We start from the raw sequence: 19,002 nt of genomic DNA, 5'->3' as shown, positions 1-19,002 counted from the left end.
TCGATATGCCAGATTTGATTTGAGCTTTGCTAGTTTTCCCACAAACGTCTATCTTTTGCCTATAGATCTGATCTGGGACCCCATGTTGTATTTAGGGTGTGGGCATGTGTGTATACACACAGGACACGTCTCTATGAATGTCTGTAGCATAGGCAACTGCGGGTTTTTGTTTATTTCTTTTCTGGGGTCCCGGGGGATGGAAGCCGTCTGCTGAGCTATATGCTTTGCCCCAGTTGTTTGGATCTGTGTTCCCAATAGCAGTGTTTGGGGTACTCGACACTGTGATAACCACAACAACAGCACAAGGCTAGGCGTCCTCAGCCAACTTTTTATCTTTAGCAGGGTCTCATGTAGCCCAGGCTAGTCCCAAACTCCCTGTGTAGCCAAAAATGACCTTGAATTTCTGATTCTCTTACTTCTACCTCCTATGGGTTGGGATTACAGAGGTGAATTACAGGGATTACAGAGGTGAATTCGCATGCCCAGTTTGTGCAGTATGGGGAACAGAACCCCATCGTGAGCTACTCCTCTATGGGAACTCAGACCCAGCCCTGTTAGGAAGTCCTCCACTGCTGGTGAGTGTGTGTGTGTGTGTGCTGATGAGTGTGTGTGTTTCCATCTGTTCAACAGAAGTAAATTCAGGCTTGTGCAGGGACCAGAATGACGACTGTGGCACTTTTGTGACACCCTGGGCCAGCAGTAGACACTGTTTGGATGTTGTGAGGTGCACTGATCTTGGCCTTGGGAGAACAACACCCCCAGGGTGGCTAGACCCCTCCTGGACTGACTTCAGCCCTGACAGTAGCTTCTTGTTGCCCAATGAGGCCCCATTTGGCTGTGATTGGATTCATCACTACAAGGTTCCCCCTCAATTCAGGAGGTTGCTGCCACTGCCCAAAAAACATGAACAGGATGCCAGGGAAATGGGGTGTCCTATGAGTGGTCGAGTCTTGAGGCTCAGCCGGTGGCTATCCAGTGCTTGTTGTCCAGGCTCTGGATAGGCCCGCCTCATGGAAGCTGGCCATCTCCCCCCAACTTCCTCCCTTCTCTCTCTCATCTCCTTCTTAAGCAGGAGGATCAAGACCCAGTTCCAGGAAAATCAAGGAAGGAGAGATGGTGCTTCCTGAAGCCCAAGTGATACCTGGGAACGGGACAGAAGCGCACCACCCAGCTCAGTGCCGTGAAAAACTGAGTGACAGTCCAGCCTTGTGGAGAGGCAGCAGAGACAGCGCCCATGTTCTGACTGCCTTTAAACTGCCATGTGACCTCCATCCTGGCCGCCATTCCTTAGTGGTGAGCGGAGGACTCCTATAGTTTTAGGTCACTGCGGGCGGGGCTGTGGTGATGCTGGCGCTTCCTGGCAGCAGTCGGCCTGGGACATGGTTGCTGACTTTGTTTTCTTGCTGCGGCCTGTCCTTGGCCTAGTTGGGGAGGTTCTCGCAGTTCTCAGTCAGCACCAGGACAAGCTCTGGGTTTCAGGCCAGGTGTCCCCTGTGCTGTCTTAGCTGTGTCTCCCCGGGTTGTCACATCATGGAACCTGCTGCTCTCATTGTAGGGAGGAGGCCTTCCCATAGTGAGGGCCAGGACTGATGGGACTCAACATGGGTTCTACAGTCCTCTGGGTCTGTCTCCAGGAGGCACAGAAGAAACCGGAAAGCATCTCTTCTAGAATAGGCTTACGAGGCACTGCCCAAGTAAACTTGCCTTTGTGTCCCCTCATTGTCTCCTGGTGGGACAGAGAGCCTGTGGCTGGATAGCCCACCACCGCCACCGCCGCCGCCGCCACCACCACCAGAAGCTTCTTTTGGGTGCAGCCTGTCTCCGAGTCCCGAGGCCCTTCTGGCTCACTGGCCCTGCAGAGCCCTGACTGTGGCCCAGGAAAGGCGCCTGCCTAGTTGAGCTCATGCAGGGAAGGTACCAGAGTCCCCAGCAGGCCCCCTGAACATGGCCTCCCTGGACAGCCATCCCCCACGGACAGGCTCCTCCTAGATAGGGCCCTTCGGGACAGGGTTATACATACTTGGGTCCTGCCCTAGGAGTGCCCATACCCTTTCTTAGATGTCACCAGAGGACAGGGGCCCACTTCTGGTTTTCTCAGCGTGGAGGATGGATCAGCTCAGTCTTGGGAGGGTACCAACGAGCGGTCCTGTGCAAGGGTCACCCCTGTTTCTAACCTCCCCCCTTTCCTCCTTCACTCCAGGATCAAACATTAAAAAAATCGCTAAGCCCTCTGGCCCTCTGAAGATGGCTCCTACCAGGCTCTCCCCAGGAACCAATGAGAAGTGGCGCTGTATCTACCCACATTTCAGCCTAAACTCCAGGGGAGTCCAGGGGAGTCGGGCTGTTTTTCCCATCTGTTCTACGAAGCCCTTTCTAGGTGACATGGGGCTGGGCAACCCAGACATTCAAAGGCCTCATCCAAGGTCACAGAGAGCTTAGAGGAGGGGTCTTGCCCCCAAGTCTTTCAACAACTGGCCTCTTACACAACCTACCCTCTGCAGAGGATCAGGAGTTGAGCCTGCCAGGATTGCAGAAGCAGTGTGGGGAGAGTTCCCCTTGCTGGTGATTTCCCACCCACTGCGGCTTGTGGCTGAGGCGAGTCCCGTGTTTACCTAGGCACTCTTGTCTGGGGATTGTGATTTTGAGACACTTGGGGATTTCCAAAACTGAGAGGGGGGATAAGTTCGGACACTGAGACTGTGGCTGCGTCGGTAGAGGCTTGTCTAGCGTACATGAAGCCCCGACTTAGCTCCCTAGCACTGCATCAAACTGAGTGGGTGGTTCACACCTCTACAGTGCTAGAGACATGGAGGCAGGAGGATCAGATGTCCAGGGTCATCCTGGACTAAAATAGTGAATTTGAGGCTAGCCTGGACTGCATGAGACTGTATCTCAAAAAAATAAATAAATAAATAAAAAATAAAAATAAGGAAGTCCAGTAAAGTTGAATCAGCCATTTTTGCCCCATTGAGGTTTCTGCAGAGGTGTGTGTGGTGGGGTGGCTTCTACTCTCGGTCTGTTTCACACAGGTTGTGACTTGTGTTCGGCTCGGGGCTTTGAGTGGGCGCTCAGTGACAGCAGTGTGGGGAATGGGACCTGCAGTGCAGAAGTCGGAGCGCCATGGTCTTGAGTATGTGACTGCTGTCTGTGGTAGAGTGGGGTCTCTGAGTGACAGGAACCCACAGTGACATATTTCAAAGGCGTGTGGGTCAAGGGTCAATGCCATGTGCCTATCCACTCGTTTATGTATCCCAGAACATTTTAGAAATATTTGTCTGAGGGGCTGGAGAGAGGTCTCTGTGGTCACGAGAACTTGCTGCTCTCTCAGAGGACCTGAGTTCAATTCCCAGCACTTACACAGAGGCTCACAGCCACCTGTAACTCCAGGTCCAGGGAATTCAACACCTACGGACCTCTGTGAGCACCAGGCATCCATGTGGCACACAGACATACATGCAGGCAATGCATCTATACACACAAAATGACAATAATAAATTAAAAACGATTATAAAAATAAACAATGATTTGAAGTCTCCTTGGAGGTCACATTGAGGGTGAGGGCCAGGGCCAGGAGGGGCCGGGCTCCTAAGGTCACATCTGTTCTTTGGAACTGTGAGTGGGATGGATTTTAGCTTTCCTGTTTTGACCCTTTGTGAGGCAACAGGTTGGGGTGTGGGGCAGGGGTGGGGACAGCTATCAGGGAAGACAGTCACTACAAGGTTCTTCTTTTGGACACTTTAGCAACTTCCTGTGGCTCTTGAGAAAGGACAGGTGTAACCCCTTTGGCCCTGAGATGTGCGGCCTCCAACCTAGGCCTGTGGTCCCAAGGCCAAGGCGTTCAGCTCAGCCAATCACTGATCACTGGGTGGATGCTGACTAAGTGGCCTCAGGAGGGTCTTTGCTCATGAGGAATCCAACCTTCCTTCAGTTCCAGCTCCTGGTTTACCTTCCCTTTCTCTCCTTGAGGTTTGGAGAAGCCATGTCTTTCCAGAGAAACCACAGGAGGAAACTGGACCTGGCCTCGGGTCTCCCAAGGAAGGACGCTGGTGGCAAAGTCTCATCAAATTCACGTGAACGTGTTATAGCATTACTCTCTGCCACCCATAGCAGGAGCTATGCTGAGGGCTTCAGAGGTTGCCGATATGTGACCCAGGCGGTATCTGGGGTGCCAAGTATGGTGCTGTGGGTAGCGACCGTAGATATAAGCATGTGGCCAGCTCATGGCTAACCTGAAAGCAGCCTGGCCTTATGGCTTCTTGTCTAAAACACTCAGGGACTCCTCAACCAGCCAGTATCGTTTCATCCAGGACTGTCCCCTCTCCGCTCCGAGATAATTCCAGATTTCCCGCTTTCTGCCTGTCTAGAGATGTCCTCTCCAGCTCCCCAAGGCCTTGCTCAGCCACCTGACCATCCAGCCTTCTACTGGTCTCCTCCTCTCTTTATTTTCAATTGCTTGTGTGCCCTGTGTGTTTAGTTCCTGTAGGGACCTGAAGAGGGTGTTAGATTCCCAGGGACCTGAGTTATAGACTTGTTAACCTCCTTGTGGTGCTGGGACTCAAACCCAGGTTCCCTGGAAGAGCAACCGGTGCTCTTAAATGCTGAGCCATTTCTCCAGCCGTAGGTGTTGAATTCCCTGGACCTAGAGTTACAGATGGCCTTTCTATACCCTCAGCTGCCATCTTCCCTGAGCCTCCCAGTCCTGGTTTCTTACTGAGGGCTGCATCCACCCCCTCTGTCCTCACATTCAGTCCGGGGCAACTGACAACTCTGCCTTTCACTACCCAAACCTTTCCTGAAACCTCTCTCCATCACCTTCCTGCCCCACTCTAGCGAACAGCCTGTCGTTAGGAGGTGCTGTCAGGACACTGGCTGTACAATCCCCTCTGGTCACTTGGATTTCCATGCCTGCTTGACACAGAGAACCTTCTAGGTTCTCTGCAGCAGCAGGTGGACCACCTGGGAGAGCCACCATGCTTCCCGCCATCCAAGATGTCTCCTGTCCTGCCTCTGCTGCCCTGACCCCGCTTCTCATAAGCTCCATCCGATACAAGAGGGATGGTGGGCATAGAGGAGGCAGGGACAGGGAGGCTTGAGAAGATGGAGGTCGAAGGAGGGACCTGGCCTGCTTTCTGATTCCACTCAAGGTGGGGACCAGTTAAGAAGCTCCGATCCCAGTTCTGCTAAAGAAGCAGAGGCTGAGGGTGGAGTATGTACCAGACATGGATCTGGAGAGTCAGATGAGGGACAGAAAATAGTGACCACTGGGCTCTGGGAGCCTGGCTTTGCCAAGAACAGAGCAGGGCAGGACTTGAGCACACTGAAGTCATGAGGGAGGTGGGATAGGGGAGGGGAGAGAGCGAGGGGAGAGCGGGAGGGAAGGAGGGAGGAGGCGCTGCCTGTGAGAGCCAAGGTGGGCATGGCTGTCACAGCGTGGAGAGCAGGGACAGACCTCGGAGCTGTCTGATGGCTGTGGCTTGAAGCCACAGGAGGTGTGAGGCAGCAGGCGGTTTCTGCTCTTGGCTCCTGGTGGGTGGTGAAAACCTTCCTCAAGGAACCCATAAAAGATCAGGCCTGACCATGAAGAGCTCAGTTTTGCTCATGCCCGTCCTTAGTGTCAACCCTGTGGTACCTGTCTGCATCCTTGGGAGGTGGCAGGAGGAAGAGCAGAGGTTCGAAGCCAACTAGGGCTGCACAGTGAGTGCAGTTTGGCCTGAGCAACAGACTGAGAACTGTCTATAAGACCAAGGTGAGGGGTCGGAGCTCTGAGGAAACAGCTCAGTGCTGCGGACAAGTTGAACACCAGAGTTTGCGTTACCAGAGCACAGGGGAATGCTGGCTGGGCGGGGCTGACGCCTGCAAACCCAGCTTTGGAAGAGACCAAGTTTGATCTCTGGAAATCATGTGGTAGGAGACGACAGACACCCGCAAGTTGTCCTTTGATACACAGTATGTTAGGTAAATATGTTTGTTTTAATATAAACCAATGGATTCGAAAGGCAGAGGCTGGAGGATTGTTTGAGGTCAGCCTGGGCTGTATATCTTGTCAGAAAGAAAGAAAAGGAAGGAAGGAAAAGAGAGAGGGAGGAGAGAGAGAGAGAGAGAGAGACAGAGACAGAGAGAGAAAGGAAGGAAGGAAGGAAAGAAGGAAGGAAAAAGAAATTAGATTTCGTTGGTTATGTGTCATTTCCCATGAAGAATAGTGTATTTTATTGTTATTTGTAAATTCTTGTTTGTTTGTTTTGCTTTTTGAAACAGGGTTTCTCTTTGAAACAGTCCTGGCTGTCCTGGAACTCACTCTGTAAACCAGGCTGACCTTGAACTCACAAGAGATCCACCTGTTTCTGCCTTCCAAGTGCCGGGATTAAAGGCACTAAAGGCACGTATCACCACCGCCCTGTGTTATTTGTAAACTTTTAATCATCCTCTGTGTTAGTAAGACATTGTATGTATTGTGTGTGTGTGGGGGGGGTGCGTGTGTGAGTATGTGTGTGAATATTTGTGTGAGCATGTGCGAATGTCCATGAAGTCCCTTGCTAACATTTCCAGAATACCTCTGGCAGACATCTTGGCTGAGGAGAACAGCAGGCTTGACTCTGGAAAAGTTCTAGGAGAGGGACGGCTTTGCTGGAGATTAGGGGCCTGTGATTGGGGCTCAGGTGGGAAGAGGGCCCTGAACTAGCTCAGAGACTGGGGGTGGGGTGGGAGTGGGGGAGTCTTAGGGCAGTGAGAATGGTTGGGGAAGACAGGCAACCTGACCCACCTTCCATCTTTTCTGTTAAGTTTAATAAAGATATTTTTGAAAGCAGGAAATGAAGAGCTGAGGAGGTTTGTCTAGGCAGCCAGCCATCAAGGGGCCAGGAGGAGGCAGGAGGGGGCAAGGAAGATGAAGAAATTCTGTTTGCACAACGAGAACCAGAGTGGACAGCAGAGTCAGAGACCAAGAACACATTCAGATTTGGATTTCTTTGTTAACCCTGGATGGAGCCCAAGGTTTAGAAAACTTATTTATTCAGGACCCTCAAAGGCAACTGTCTGTGTGAGGATTTGAAGGTAGGCAGCCTGGCAGAGCGGGCCAACTGCACACAGGTGCCTGGCTCCTCAGCAAAGTCCGGGCTGACACACGCTCCAGGCCTGAGGTTTGCCAGAGGAAGCCTGGTCACATGTTGACATTCGGGGGCATTGATAGCACTGACAAAGCCGCTCCAAGTCTCAGACACCATCTGCCACCTACTTCCTGTCACCTGAGGCTCTGAGCACAGCACTATGCCTGGTGACTTTGTAACCAATGGTGCGTGCATTTATTTATATATCCCGGTGTTATTTTGTAACAGTTCATCCTTATTGCATGTTTAAGAAGTAAAGTAGGTAACAGGTTAGTGATTTACGATACTGCCCTTCCCCTTAGAAGGTCGAGCAAGTACTATCCTGTTTCATGGAACCCAGCTGATCCCTCCCAGCTGGCTTGGTCAGTTTTTCAAACCGGTGGGGATCCACTGGAGCGTCCGGAGATTATCTCAAGTGTCATTACCAGGGTTTGAAAAAGCTAATCAGAAGCTATCAGGATACATATTTCCATACTTCAGGGAACCAATTGTTTGGATTGGGCAACATGTCTATCTTCTTTTTTGCATGTGTGTATTCATGTTCCTCTGTGTGTGCCTGTGTGTACATGTGTGTATATGGAGGGAGGCTGGAGCCAACCTCGGGCCTCCTTCTTTGGGAGTCATCTACTTTTTAAAAAAATATTTTATTATTTATTTATTGGGTGTATGCACACCTGTGTGCACGTGCCCACACACAAGTGCCCATGGATTCCAGAAGAGGGCCTTGGAGCCCCTAGAGACGGAGGGAGTAATAGGTGGTTGCGAACCATCCAACATAGGAACTGAATTGTGACTATGGAGGACACCCAGGTACAAGCCTGGGCATTCTAGATGAGATAGGGACTGAGCTGGATTGGGAAATGTGGCGGCAGTAGCCCCTAGATTTGCTATGGGAAGCAGGGGAGTCATGGAGGTGGCCCATAGCCCCTCCAGTGATTCCCACGGAAAGCGCTGGTTTGACTGAATGCAGGGCTAAGCTCGCCTGGGTGACTGGGACAAAGGAGGCGGCTGAGAAAGCTGTGCTGTCTGGTGAACTTCAAGCCATTTCGTGTAGAAGGCGCATGGGGAATAGAGACAGGATCTTCAAATGTTCTGTCTGCCGTGTGGTGGTGGCACACGTCTTTCATCCCAGCACTCGGGAGGCAGAGGCAGGTGAATCACTGTGAGTTTGAGGTCAACCTGATCTACAGAGCAAGTTCCAGGGTAGCTAGAACTGTTACACAGAGAAACCCTATCTCGAAAAAACAAGCAAAGAAGCAACAATAAAAAGAAAACCCAAATGTTCTGTCCAAGTAGAGAGATTTCGTGGGGGACAAGGAGCCTTGGAAGACATTGAGCAGGACATAGCAGGCCTACGTTCTTGGAAGATGACACTGGATGGCTGAAAAGCATAGGAAGCTGAGAGCATTGGGGAGAAGAAATGAACTTGCTGGCTGTATTTTTGTATACTCCCAGATGGACATGTCAGTGGAAAGCTGGGGCAACTGGGCAGGAGAGACTAAGCAGACTGTCCAGGAATCCTAAAGCCCAGAGCCCAGCGTGCTAACAGCTGGGCCAGGAGCTGTGGGCTGAAGGGTTGCAGGTGCAGTGGACGGCCACTGCAGCTCCTGCACACAGAAGCCAGCGGCGTGAGTGAGCAGAAACAACAGTGAAGCCATGAGCCTGCACCCAGAGCACAGGGCATCTTGGTGACCTAATGTTTCCCCTTCCAGCAGATCCAGCCTTGTGTCCTGGCACACCGACTTGGCAAGATGGGTACAGCCTGCACCGTAGTAGGACCATCATTATTCCATGGTTCCTAGAAAGACTGCCAGAAAAGAGAGTCCATCCTGGACCCCCGAGATGTAGGAGCCAGAGGCCCGTAGACTCGTGTCTGCCACTTTGAATAAGGCAAGGGACTTATGGAGGATAGGGAGGCCCAGGAAATGAGGGTGCAGGAAAGGTTCTCATATAAGAGCTGCAGGGTGGAGACAGGGCCTGGGATGGTGGAGAGAGAGCGTGGGCAGGCTTCTGGCCATCCGAGGCAGAGTCCAGGATGCAGCAGGAGCCAGTTCTGAATTCTCTAGGCACAGCAGGGACCTGAGATACGGCTCAGACCACCTGTCCCCAAGGCAAGCTGCTAAGGGAGCTGGCCAGGATCTGGGCAAAGGGTCCCTGTTCACTGTTTTACTCTTTAAAAAGAGCTTTTTATATTAATTTAGTGTGTGGTGTGTGTGTGTGCGCGTGCGCACATGTATGCCCATGTATGTGAACGCACACACCCTTGCACACGCATGCAGAGTCAGAGGCTGACATGGGTGTCGTCTGTTGTTATTCTCTATCCTTTTTAACAGGCGCACCGCCAGCACGCAGGTCAGAAGAGAGTGTTGGATCCCGTGAACCTGCAGTTACAGATAGCTGTGGACAGCCACGTGACTGCTGGGAACCAAGTCTGTGTCCTCTGCATGCGCAGTAAGCACCCAAATCACTGAGTCATCTCTGCAGCCCCATTAGTTAATTTTGTGAGACCAGAAATAGCTGAACCTGCAGTTCACTGATATGTCTGGCCTTGCTGGTCTGTGAGCACCAGAAATGCCCCTGTCTCCACCTCCCCAGTGCTGCGATTACAGGTACACACCGCTGTACCTGGCATCTTTGTGGGTACCAAGAACCGGAACTCTAGTTTGTGCAATAAACACTTTAACTATTGAGTGATCTTCCTTGCATCTCACTTGTCTCTATAGAACTTTTCCTTGTTGGAGAGTATATTCAAATAATATATATAGGAGAAAATGAATGTGAGCCATGATTCTACCAACTTCCCTGTATCACCCGAGTCCTTGTTTGGATGCATTTTTCTATGCTCACACACACACACATTCTCCATCAGACGCTTTATCCAGGGCCTAACCCTCTCTCCCCAGAACCTTCTTCCTGTCTGCTGTGCCCACGGTTACCAAGAGTCCTGGGACCTTCATCCCCAGACCCCCTGTCACATGGTCGACTGAGATAAATAAAAACAAACTCGTTTTGGTTTATGGATGTCCTCAGGGTATGCTTTCTGTGATAGTAAGCTTCTTGTCTGTTTGTTTGAGACAGGGTCTCTCTATGTAGACCAGGCTGGTTTCAAACTCACACAGATCCGCTGGCCTCTGCCTCCTAAGCGCCGGATTTAAAGGTGTGCTCCAGTGTGCCCAGCATAATTTGTCTTTATTCCTTCCTTTGAAACACCGTCTCACTGTGTAGTTGGGTACAGGCCTGGAACTTTCAATTCTCCTGCCTCAGTTTCAGCGTGTATAAGCCATCACGTCTTATCAGTTTCTCTTTTAATGTGCCGGTGATTTTTGGTGATCTTCGGTGACCTCGTTTGATTTCTGGAATTTTTGTCACCTTGCCTAGGGTCCTCAAGCTTCTGTGTGTAACGAGTCTTTCTCTGTCCTGCCAGGCAGCTTCCAAATAACGACATGGAGACTTATTCACTATGAAAGCTTGGCCTTAGCTTAGGCTTGGTTTTAACAAGCTCTTACAACTTAAATTAACCTGTTTCTATTCACCTACCTTCCGTCACCCACCACCCGTCCTGCTTCCTCCCTGTCTCCTCACAACTCTCACGCGCTCTCTCCCAGAGTCTTCTCCCACTTGCTCACTCTCTGCCCGGAAGTCCCGCCTATACCTCCTGCCTAGCTATTGGCCGTTCAACTTTTTATTAAACCAATCCTAGCAATCTATCTACACACAGTGTACAAAATAGCCCACAACATCTGTGGCTTCTCCTCTCTTCTCTCTCTAGACTCAAAGAATCTAGATTTGTGTCTGTAACCGCACTTGCTTGTGAGCTCCTAGAGGCAGACAGGTGTGGGCTCCTCAAAGGGAGGCAGACTGGGCCTCTGTACGTGTGGGGAGTGGAATGAAGCCACAACTGACCACACCCTACAGTACCTTACAATACCTTATAGTACCAATCGCCTGGAGATTTTCAGACATTCTTCCAGATGCCTAAGAAGAGATCACTCTGTCATGCCAGAGAAGATGCCCCTTTGGCTCCCTGGGCTCCTGTGATGGGCAAGAGCTGGGTTGGCAGAAGAAACAGTGCCCCGTGTGAGGTATCTTGTGGGCTTCTGTTACTCATCACCCTGGTTAGCATTAACAACAATTAAAACAATTTGGCATCAGAACAAAGCTGCCTTTGAGGTAGGCTCCCACATGGCTCACCCTAAGCCAGAGTTTCTAGTGTCCTGAGCAGCCCACTTCTTCTGGACATTTCTCAGTCTGTGTATCTTGGCTGTCTGGGTATCCCATAAGCTGCAGTGCTCTAAGGAAGTGGTCAATGTCCCTGAAGTTGGGTGGATCTGATTTTTGAAGTCTTCCCAAGCTCAGCTGGGTGGGTAAGATGCAGGGTATAAGAGACAGAAGGAGGGGTCTTCAGGATCTTCCCTGGGTGCTGCTGCCTGGCCAGGCAGAGCCCTTGGATATTTGTGACTCTGAAGGGTGTAGGGCAGAGGGCAGAGGGCAGAAGGCAAGAGGTAGAGGGAAACGATGATGGGAGAAAAATATGGAATCTCAGTGTGAGGGCCTGGCCCCGAGAAGAAGACCGGGAGGCCTTCAGGACACATTAGTAATCTTCATATTTGACTGATAGATAAAAGGAGGAGAGAACCAGTTTTGGTAGCTTGAACTCCTAGGGGTTAGTCACCAGAATGTACCTATCAACCCATTGATTGCTCCTGGTCCTGTCCCAGATCCAAGGGCTCACAACGGAATAAATGGGGCCTAAGTCACAACTCCCCATACCCTTTGGGTACCCCATGGGATCAGTGACTCACCCTGCATGTCATGTTGCCTGTGTGCTAGATTGGCAGAGGTTGCCATGCTGGATCATTTCCAGAGGCAGAGCTCCTGGGCAGTGGTTGAGGAGGGCAACCCAACCAGAAAGGAGGTTCCGGAAGAGTGGGGCAATGAGCAGTGAGTACTCACTGGCATTTGGTGAGGACTGGGCAGAGACACTCACTGTGGGGAACTTGGCATGGCCCCAAAAGGCAAACAGGAGGGCCATCTTGCCACGTGCCTTGTCTACAGATGTGTGGGTGCTGGGCAGTTCCCACCCCATGATGGCAGGCCTTGGCTCAGTATTGAGGAACCTGCCTTGGAATTTCTAGTATGCCTTGCTTTGATTGCACCTTCCTGGACCCCGGGGTTCCTAGCTAGATTATTGGGTCACATGTATCCCAGCCTAACCTCAAACTGTGTAGCCAAAAATGACCTTGAACTCCTGATTCTCCTGCCTCTACCTCTCAAGGGCTGGGATTACTGGTGTAATTCCACCACACTCGGTTTATTAAGAACCAGGGGATTTAACCCAGGGCTTTGGATATGCTAGGCAAGCACTCTACCAACTCAGCCATATTCCGAGCCCCGCACTAGATTTCGGCAGCAAAAATCACCTCTTCATTTTTCTTCTCGGCGGAAGACCTGCTATCACAAGCCGCCCAAAGCAGGGCCTGGAAGTGGGGCATGCAGTGGGTGGTTCTACTGGGAGCTGTGCCAACGGATGCAGTTCACACCGGTCCCAGGACAGAGTTCTGGGGTCAGCTGAGGTTTGTGCAGGGCACAGCAGGCAGACAGGGGCCCCTGCCCTCTGTGCTGAGGGCCCAGAGCTAGAAAGAATGGAGCGCCTCGTGTCATTGGCCTCATGGAGTAGGAAGGAGCTGAGGACCGGATGACCCACTTACAAACCGGCTCCTTTCAAAGCAGCGTGCCTAGGACCAGGGGCTGCTTTAAGTGGGTTGGCTGACACGCATGTGTTGGTCTTAAACTCTTCAAAACCCAGCTGTTAAACATCGGCATTCTGTTTTCATTAGCGTATAAGCCTGGGCACTGGTGACTTGCCTTGTTCTGAAAGCAGCAAGTGTGCCTAGAGGCTAATAAACAGCAGGTGCCTACAGATGAAAGGCTCTCCGTTCTCCCTGTAAATGGGAGTGTAGACACGGGAAAGAAAGGGCAGATCTGAAGCCTAGCACTAGGTGCTACCTCTCAGAGTCTGCATCTGAGAATGTGGTGTGCCTAGGAAGTGTGTGTGGCGTGTGTAGAGTGTGTTTCTGTGTGATAGGGAGTGCGTGCGCATGCATGCAGATGTGTGTGAAGTGAAGAGTCTGTCGTTGGACAGGACAGACAAAGTGATGACAGAAACAATAGCCACATCATTTGCAGGCCTGGTGCAAGATGAAAGCAGGTGCGAAAAATCTCAGGACGCGGATGGGAACAAGTTAGAGCGAAGCTCATGAAGCCTTCATGGTGTGTGGCGGGGGCGGCTAGTGAAGAATGTGCGGTTTCCATCTCCCTTAGACCTTTCTTGCTGCCCTGGAAACCACTGAGTCGCAGTATGACCGGAGGAGCAAGGAGTCCTGCGTAGCCTAGGACTTGGCCTTTCCTGTGTCTTGTCTTCTAGGTCAGGCCCTGCAAAGAGCACCGCTATTCCCAAAATTCACTCATCCTTGACTCCCTGTTCAAGAAACAACTTCCATCTCTCTGCGTGCTGGGGAGGCTCAGGCCTCTCTCCGATGTTACCAGGAATCAGGAACCATTTAAAGAGGCACGGGTGCCGGGTGTGGTGGTTTACATGGGGATCCCTGTGGGTCTGAGGCCAGCCTGGGCTGTATACTGAGTCAGGACAGCCTGGGCTACAGGGTAATAACCTGTCTCAAAAAGAAAACAAATAAACCCATAAATAAAAGCAGGACCACTTCCCATCAAGGCCTTCTTGGACCCAAGCAACTCTGTCCTGGGCTCCTGTCAAGCTGGCAACTTTGCTGTGGAGAGAAATGACCAAGAACCAGGAGTTGGGGCAAAACCTACACAAGAGGGCAGAGGGTGGAGGCTCCCCATACCCTTCCTGTTTATTGTCCTGGGCTGTCTCTTCCTGGGTCAAGTTCAGGGTGCCTGCTTCAAAGTACACACAGAGGTACTCACAGGTGATAATGAGGATGTCCCGCCCTAGCCCCAATACCTGTCTATACTGGTCAATAATTGCACTTGATGTCCTGGGTTCTGGGAGGAGGCGGTGGCTCTCACCTTCCCTGTGGGTTTAGATTCTCAGCACACTGTCAGCACCCATCACCACCGGGTCTCCAGTTTTCCAGGTGTTCCAGCTGTGGGTACCTAACAAAAACTTAGGACTTAAGAACTCACCTTGGTTGTGTTCCTATGACTAGCCAGAAATGGGCTCTGCCTTCAGCTAACAGAAGCCATGTGGCTCTGGGAAAGGGAACTGTCCCCGCACAGAAGGCACCTGCCGCAAGGCACAGCAACCCAAGCACAGAGACTGGAGAACAGATGGGGATCTGAGTGGGCTCCTTTATAAGGCCCAAGTGGTGGGTTGAGAGTGGGGATGGAGACGGACACGAATTCATGCAGGGATAAATCAATTTTCAAGGTGGGGAAAAGCCTCCAAAATTGGTATTTGCCAATTTTCGTGGTATCATTACTCCTTTGCATCCAATTTCAAGCTATGAATACACTTAGCAACAAACTCAGAAACTTCTTGAACCTTTAATACTCAGTTCTTGCCTCACTGTGGACTATGGCCACTGCCCTGTACAGAGGCCATCAGCAGCACAGCTCTCGGGTCTTCAGGGCACCCCTACCAGCATCCTGTCCATCTCATCTTCATTCGTGCCATGCAGCTATGGTGCTGGACCAGAGCTCTGACTTCCACAATGAGAAGTGTGATCTGAGAACTCTGGCGCAGACATCTCGGCTCTCTACCTGTACAAAGCCTCCCTCAGCCACATCTCCACTCGTCCCCACTTCCAGGGGACCTGGTGTGCAGGGTGTTGAATCCCAGGGAGCTAGGAAGTCACAAGATCAGACCTCTGGCTCATGGACCACACTCATCCCCATGCCCCAAGTCTATCCGTAAGTGTCTCTTTGCAGAAGGGGCTTTCTAGTCCTGTAGGTGGCCGGGCCCTGTCTCTGGATAAGTGTTGTTCATTGCACAATGGCCTTGGAGTCCTACCTTCTCCTGATCCCTTTCTAGCAACCCATTCCACTCCCTTGGGATCCTGGTATGCCACCTTGGCCCCACCTCAGTCAGGCAGCTATGATGAACCCTGTTGACCAAATGCATCTCTGATGGCTCACTGTGCCAGGTGGAAGGTGCTGAGGGGCTCGCAGAGTGGCGGGGACCCTGGGGCAATGCATAGGTAGGACAGAGGCCTCAGCTAGGTACTGAGTGATGGCTAGTCTAAGGAGAGAGACGGGGGCATTCTCTCAGCCTGGCACAACAGTCACAGGTGCCCGCTAGCCTATCCTGACCTCCCTTCTTTAACCTCTCCCACCCTGTGACTGCACATAGCTAGGCCCAGGGCCCTGCACAGGCCACTCCGTCCCAAGATAAGTTTCTAGAGGAGCAAAGGCCATCATAAATGTCAGTGTCCTGTGCTCCAGCCTTGGGTCATTGCAGGGCTTGTGAACAAGCACAAGAGAGGACAGAACACATGTTCCCCCAGAAGTATGCCTTGTGTCAGCACAGCCTAGAGAGCTCCCTGGAGAAGATGACATCTGAACAGGGCCATAGAACTGGGACCCCTCACTGTCCCTGACTCACACACTGGCATGGGGCTCACCCAGACCTGGAATGAGTCCAGTCTGCTTCTGGACTCAGGACACCATTCTCTGAAGTTCAAGCTTTGTGCCCATCTACTTCTGGGTTGTCATCAACCCATAGGCCAAGCCTTGCCCCAAAGTGTGCCGACTCTGAATTAGGAGTGGCCAGTAAAGAAAACGACCACAGTAAAATATGTTTATAAAAAATTATTATGTATGGGGGAGAGCCCTAACTGACTTGGAAACAAGTTTTGTCCATGCTTGTGAGGGTATACTTCTGCTATCCCAGCACACTAGAGGCTGAGGTATTTTGGCTGTGAGTTCAAGGCTAGCCTGGGCTACACAGAAGACCCTGTCTCAAAAAGTCATAATAAAGAGATGATAGCAATAGAGATACATATAGGTAGATAGATATATGATTGATAGATCTTAGAGACAGACAAAGCTACAGATAGGTAAATAGATAACAGATGTAAACAGGAGGGTATATGGTTGCTGGCTGTTGGAGACAGACAGATCCAGATAGGTAGACACACGATGGATGATAGCTATGTGACGGAGGGATGATGGGGACCGACAGGTAGAGATATAGATGGGTAGGTAGAAAGGCAGGGGATGGACAGGTGAGAGAGACCCGTGATAGACTGGAGATTTCTTGATTCTGGAATCCCTTGATTCTCTCTCCAGCCTCCACACTTAATCTAGAATGTATGAGTCATCTCATCGATGCACACGGTCAGAGAGAGCATGTGTCCGAGTGCCTTCCCTTGACCGCCTCCAGCAGTGATGAGTGCGGTCGAAGGGGTCCCCTCTGCTGGAGCAGATGGAGACCTGCTTCCTGTCTCCCCTTCTCTGGCTCATGATAAACGCCGGAATGTCATCACATCTGCGCCCTCATTTGGGTTATTCTGGGACACAGGCTGGGGAGGGTCCCTCGGCCCTGTCCGCTGACTCTGGCTGAGACGATCTTTCTTACCAGGTGGGCTGGCTGGTGTCAGGTGGATGGGTACCGAGGGTGGGGCACTCATCTTGCTAGTCAGGCAAGATGCTGACAGGAGGGCGGGACAAGGGGGTGGAGCTTCTAGAACAAAGGAGAATGAGGAGCCCTGGGGGCCCAGCTGGGCATCAAAAAGGCCGCGCACAGAACAAGCAGAACACAGACAGCCTGCCTCTGTACCCAGCAGCCTGCCGGATACCCTGTACCCGCTCCCTTCAACTTGCCCAGGCTGGGCAAGTACACAGCCCTGTCGACAGAGGCCTTGCTCTCCAGCGTGATTGCGCCCACACTGCTCTGTGCCTTTCTGTACTTGGCTTGTGTTACGGTTGGACTTCCAGAGGTGAGCGGAGGGATGGCTACCGGCAGAGCCAGCAACAAGGAAGGCCAGCGGGAGCATGCCTTCGTCCCAGAACCTTTCAATGGGGCTAACGTAGCCCCCAGCGTTTGGCTACACCGCTTTGAAGTTATTGACGACCTCAACCACTGGGACCATGCCACCAAGCTGAGGTTCCTGAAAGAGTCGCTCAGAGGAGATGCCCTGGATGTCTACAACGGACTCAATTCCCAGGCCCAGGGTGACTACAGTTCTGTGAAGGAGGCTCTTCTGAAGACCTTTGGGGGCTCCGGGGCCGCCCACAGTCAGAAACCCAGAGAGATTCTGTTTGCCAACAGCATGGGTAAGGGTTACTACCTTAAAGGGAAGATTGGCCAAGTGCCTGTGAGGTTCCTGGTGGACTCTGGGGCTCAGGTGTCCGTGGTGCACCCAAGCTTGTGGGAGGAGGTCACTGACGGTGACCTGGATACCCTTCGGCCTTTTGAAAACGTGGTCAAAGTGGCCAATGGAGCCGAGATGAAGATCTTGGGTGTGTGGGACACAGAAGTGACCCTGGGCAAGCTGAAGCTGAGCGCCCAGTTTCTGGTGGCCAACGCAAGTGCAGAAGAGGCCATCATCGGCACCGACGTCCTGCAGGACCACAACGCCGTGCTGGACTTCGAACACCGCACCTGCACTCTGAAAGGGAAGAAGTTCCGCCTGCTGCCTGTGGGGAACTCCTTGGAGGATGAGTTTGACCTGGAGCTCATTGAGGAGGAGTCTTTGGAGGGCTCCCACTAAGAAACCCCTTTCTTTGCCCCCAGAATTGGTGGTGGGACCTTGTGTGTTTGGGGAGCAGATGTCCTCAGAGGGTGTCATTGGGCCTGGCCAGTCTTTCCGCTTGTTCTCCGCTTTCTTCCTTCTGTAGGAGCCTTACCTTGCCCCTGGTGGGGGAGGGTGGGCAGCTTGGTGGTCTAGAGCAGGGTCTACGAAAAGCTTCAAGGCTGGCAGAAGTTTCCAAGGACATTAGGAACATTAGATCCCCTGAGGTGTGGCTCAGTCCCCTTCAGGTCTCCAAGCCTGCTCAGCTGAGCTTGATCCTGGCTAAGGCCCCCATGATTCAGATCCTAGGAGGAGAGTGCTAACTGCGCTGTGATTCCTCCCCGCGAGTCCTCCCTTCCTCACAGTGGTGTTCCCTCCTCTCACTTGCCTTGATCCCATGGAACCTGTGTCAATTCAAAGCGCCAATAAAGATCTGTTCATTGAAAACTAAAGCATCTCATGTGCTCAATGGTCGTGACAGAGATGGAGGAGGGGCGGGAAAACACAAGCATTTCCTGAGTGCTTGGCCTGGGAGGCAAAGCAAAGCAGCAGTGCACATGGGTCTTGGTTTGTCTGAGGCGGACTCAACTGTGACTTCTGTCGTCTCGTCCCTTCTACTACTTCTGATTCCTCCATTTTACTCTACAATATTTTTTGGCATGCAAATTACCCCTTATGCTCAAAAGTGACTCGTGGCTATTTTGTGAGGTATTTAGCTTGAGTATATTTCTGACAAGCAAGTAGGTTTTTACTGGTGCCCAGGGAACCAGACTTGGAAGTAGAAGATAAGGCCAGGAGACAGGCGCGGGCATGGGTGGCATCCCTGGGAAGGTCTGGGACTCTGGCAGTTGGGGATGCTTGGCCACGATGAGGTGGCTTGCTCCTGGGAGGTCATGGGATGGAGATGAGGGCATTGTTAAGGCTGGGGACCAGCTTGGGTTTCCTGCCAACTTCCTGCCTCCTCTGAAGATCGGAAAACTCATCAGTCTTGAAGGACCAGAAAGGCTTCCACAGACCAAAAATTCAGATGTACAAGGGGCCCACCTGTTGCAGGGTACTGGGGACAGAGATTTGAGGAGCCTCTTTTTTGCTTGGTGATACTCAGAATTGAACCTAGGGCCTCACAGAATGCTAGGCAAGTCTTCTACTACTGAGCTATACTCAACTCTCCTTTTTAAATAATTCTA

General features: G+C 51.8%; 1 protein-coding gene and 1 long non-coding RNA gene across 3 annotated transcripts; both read left to right on the top strand.

Moving 5' to 3' along the window:
* Positions 1 to 5,479: 5,479 nt before the first annotated feature.
* LOC146894166 (uncharacterized) lies at positions 5,480 to 9,797 on the top strand. 2 transcript variants are annotated; one of them, XR_015002004.2, is made up of 3 exons: positions 5,480 to 5,955; positions 8,819 to 8,993; positions 9,437 to 9,797. It is a non-coding gene; the product is annotated as an uncharacterized LOC146894166 (long non-coding RNA). The 2 variants fall into 2 exon arrangements; XR_015002003.2 differs by having other exon boundaries at positions 8,816 to 8,993.
* A 7,088-nt stretch (positions 9,798 to 16,885) lies between these two features.
* Asprv1 (aspartic peptidase retroviral like 1) lies at positions 16,886 to 18,267 on the top strand. The gene has a single exon (XM_048416633.3). It carries the CDS (start codon positions 17,033 to 17,035, stop codon positions 17,792 to 17,794), a length of 762 nt encoding a protein of 253 aa, XP_048272590.3. The 5' UTR covers positions 16,886 to 17,032; the 3' UTR covers positions 17,795 to 18,267.
* Positions 18,268 to 19,002: the final 735 nt, after the last annotated feature.

The sequence above is a fragment of the Myodes glareolus genome, chromosome 6 (genome assembly GCF_982192425.1).
Source record: "Myodes glareolus chromosome 6, mMyoGla1.1, whole genome shotgun sequence".
In the NCBI taxonomy this organism is placed as follows: domain Eukaryota; kingdom Metazoa; phylum Chordata; class Mammalia; order Rodentia; family Cricetidae; genus Myodes; species Myodes glareolus.
The sequence above is the reverse complement of the archived record's forward strand: the minus strand, read 5'-3'. Positions and strand labels throughout refer to the sequence as shown.

Bases quoted from the DNA above. Each gene is read 5' to 3' on its own strand.
- Asprv1 (XM_048416633.3), top strand. From the start codon at position 17,033: ATGGCTACCGGCAGAGCCAGCAACAAGGAAGGCCAGCGGGAGCATGCC.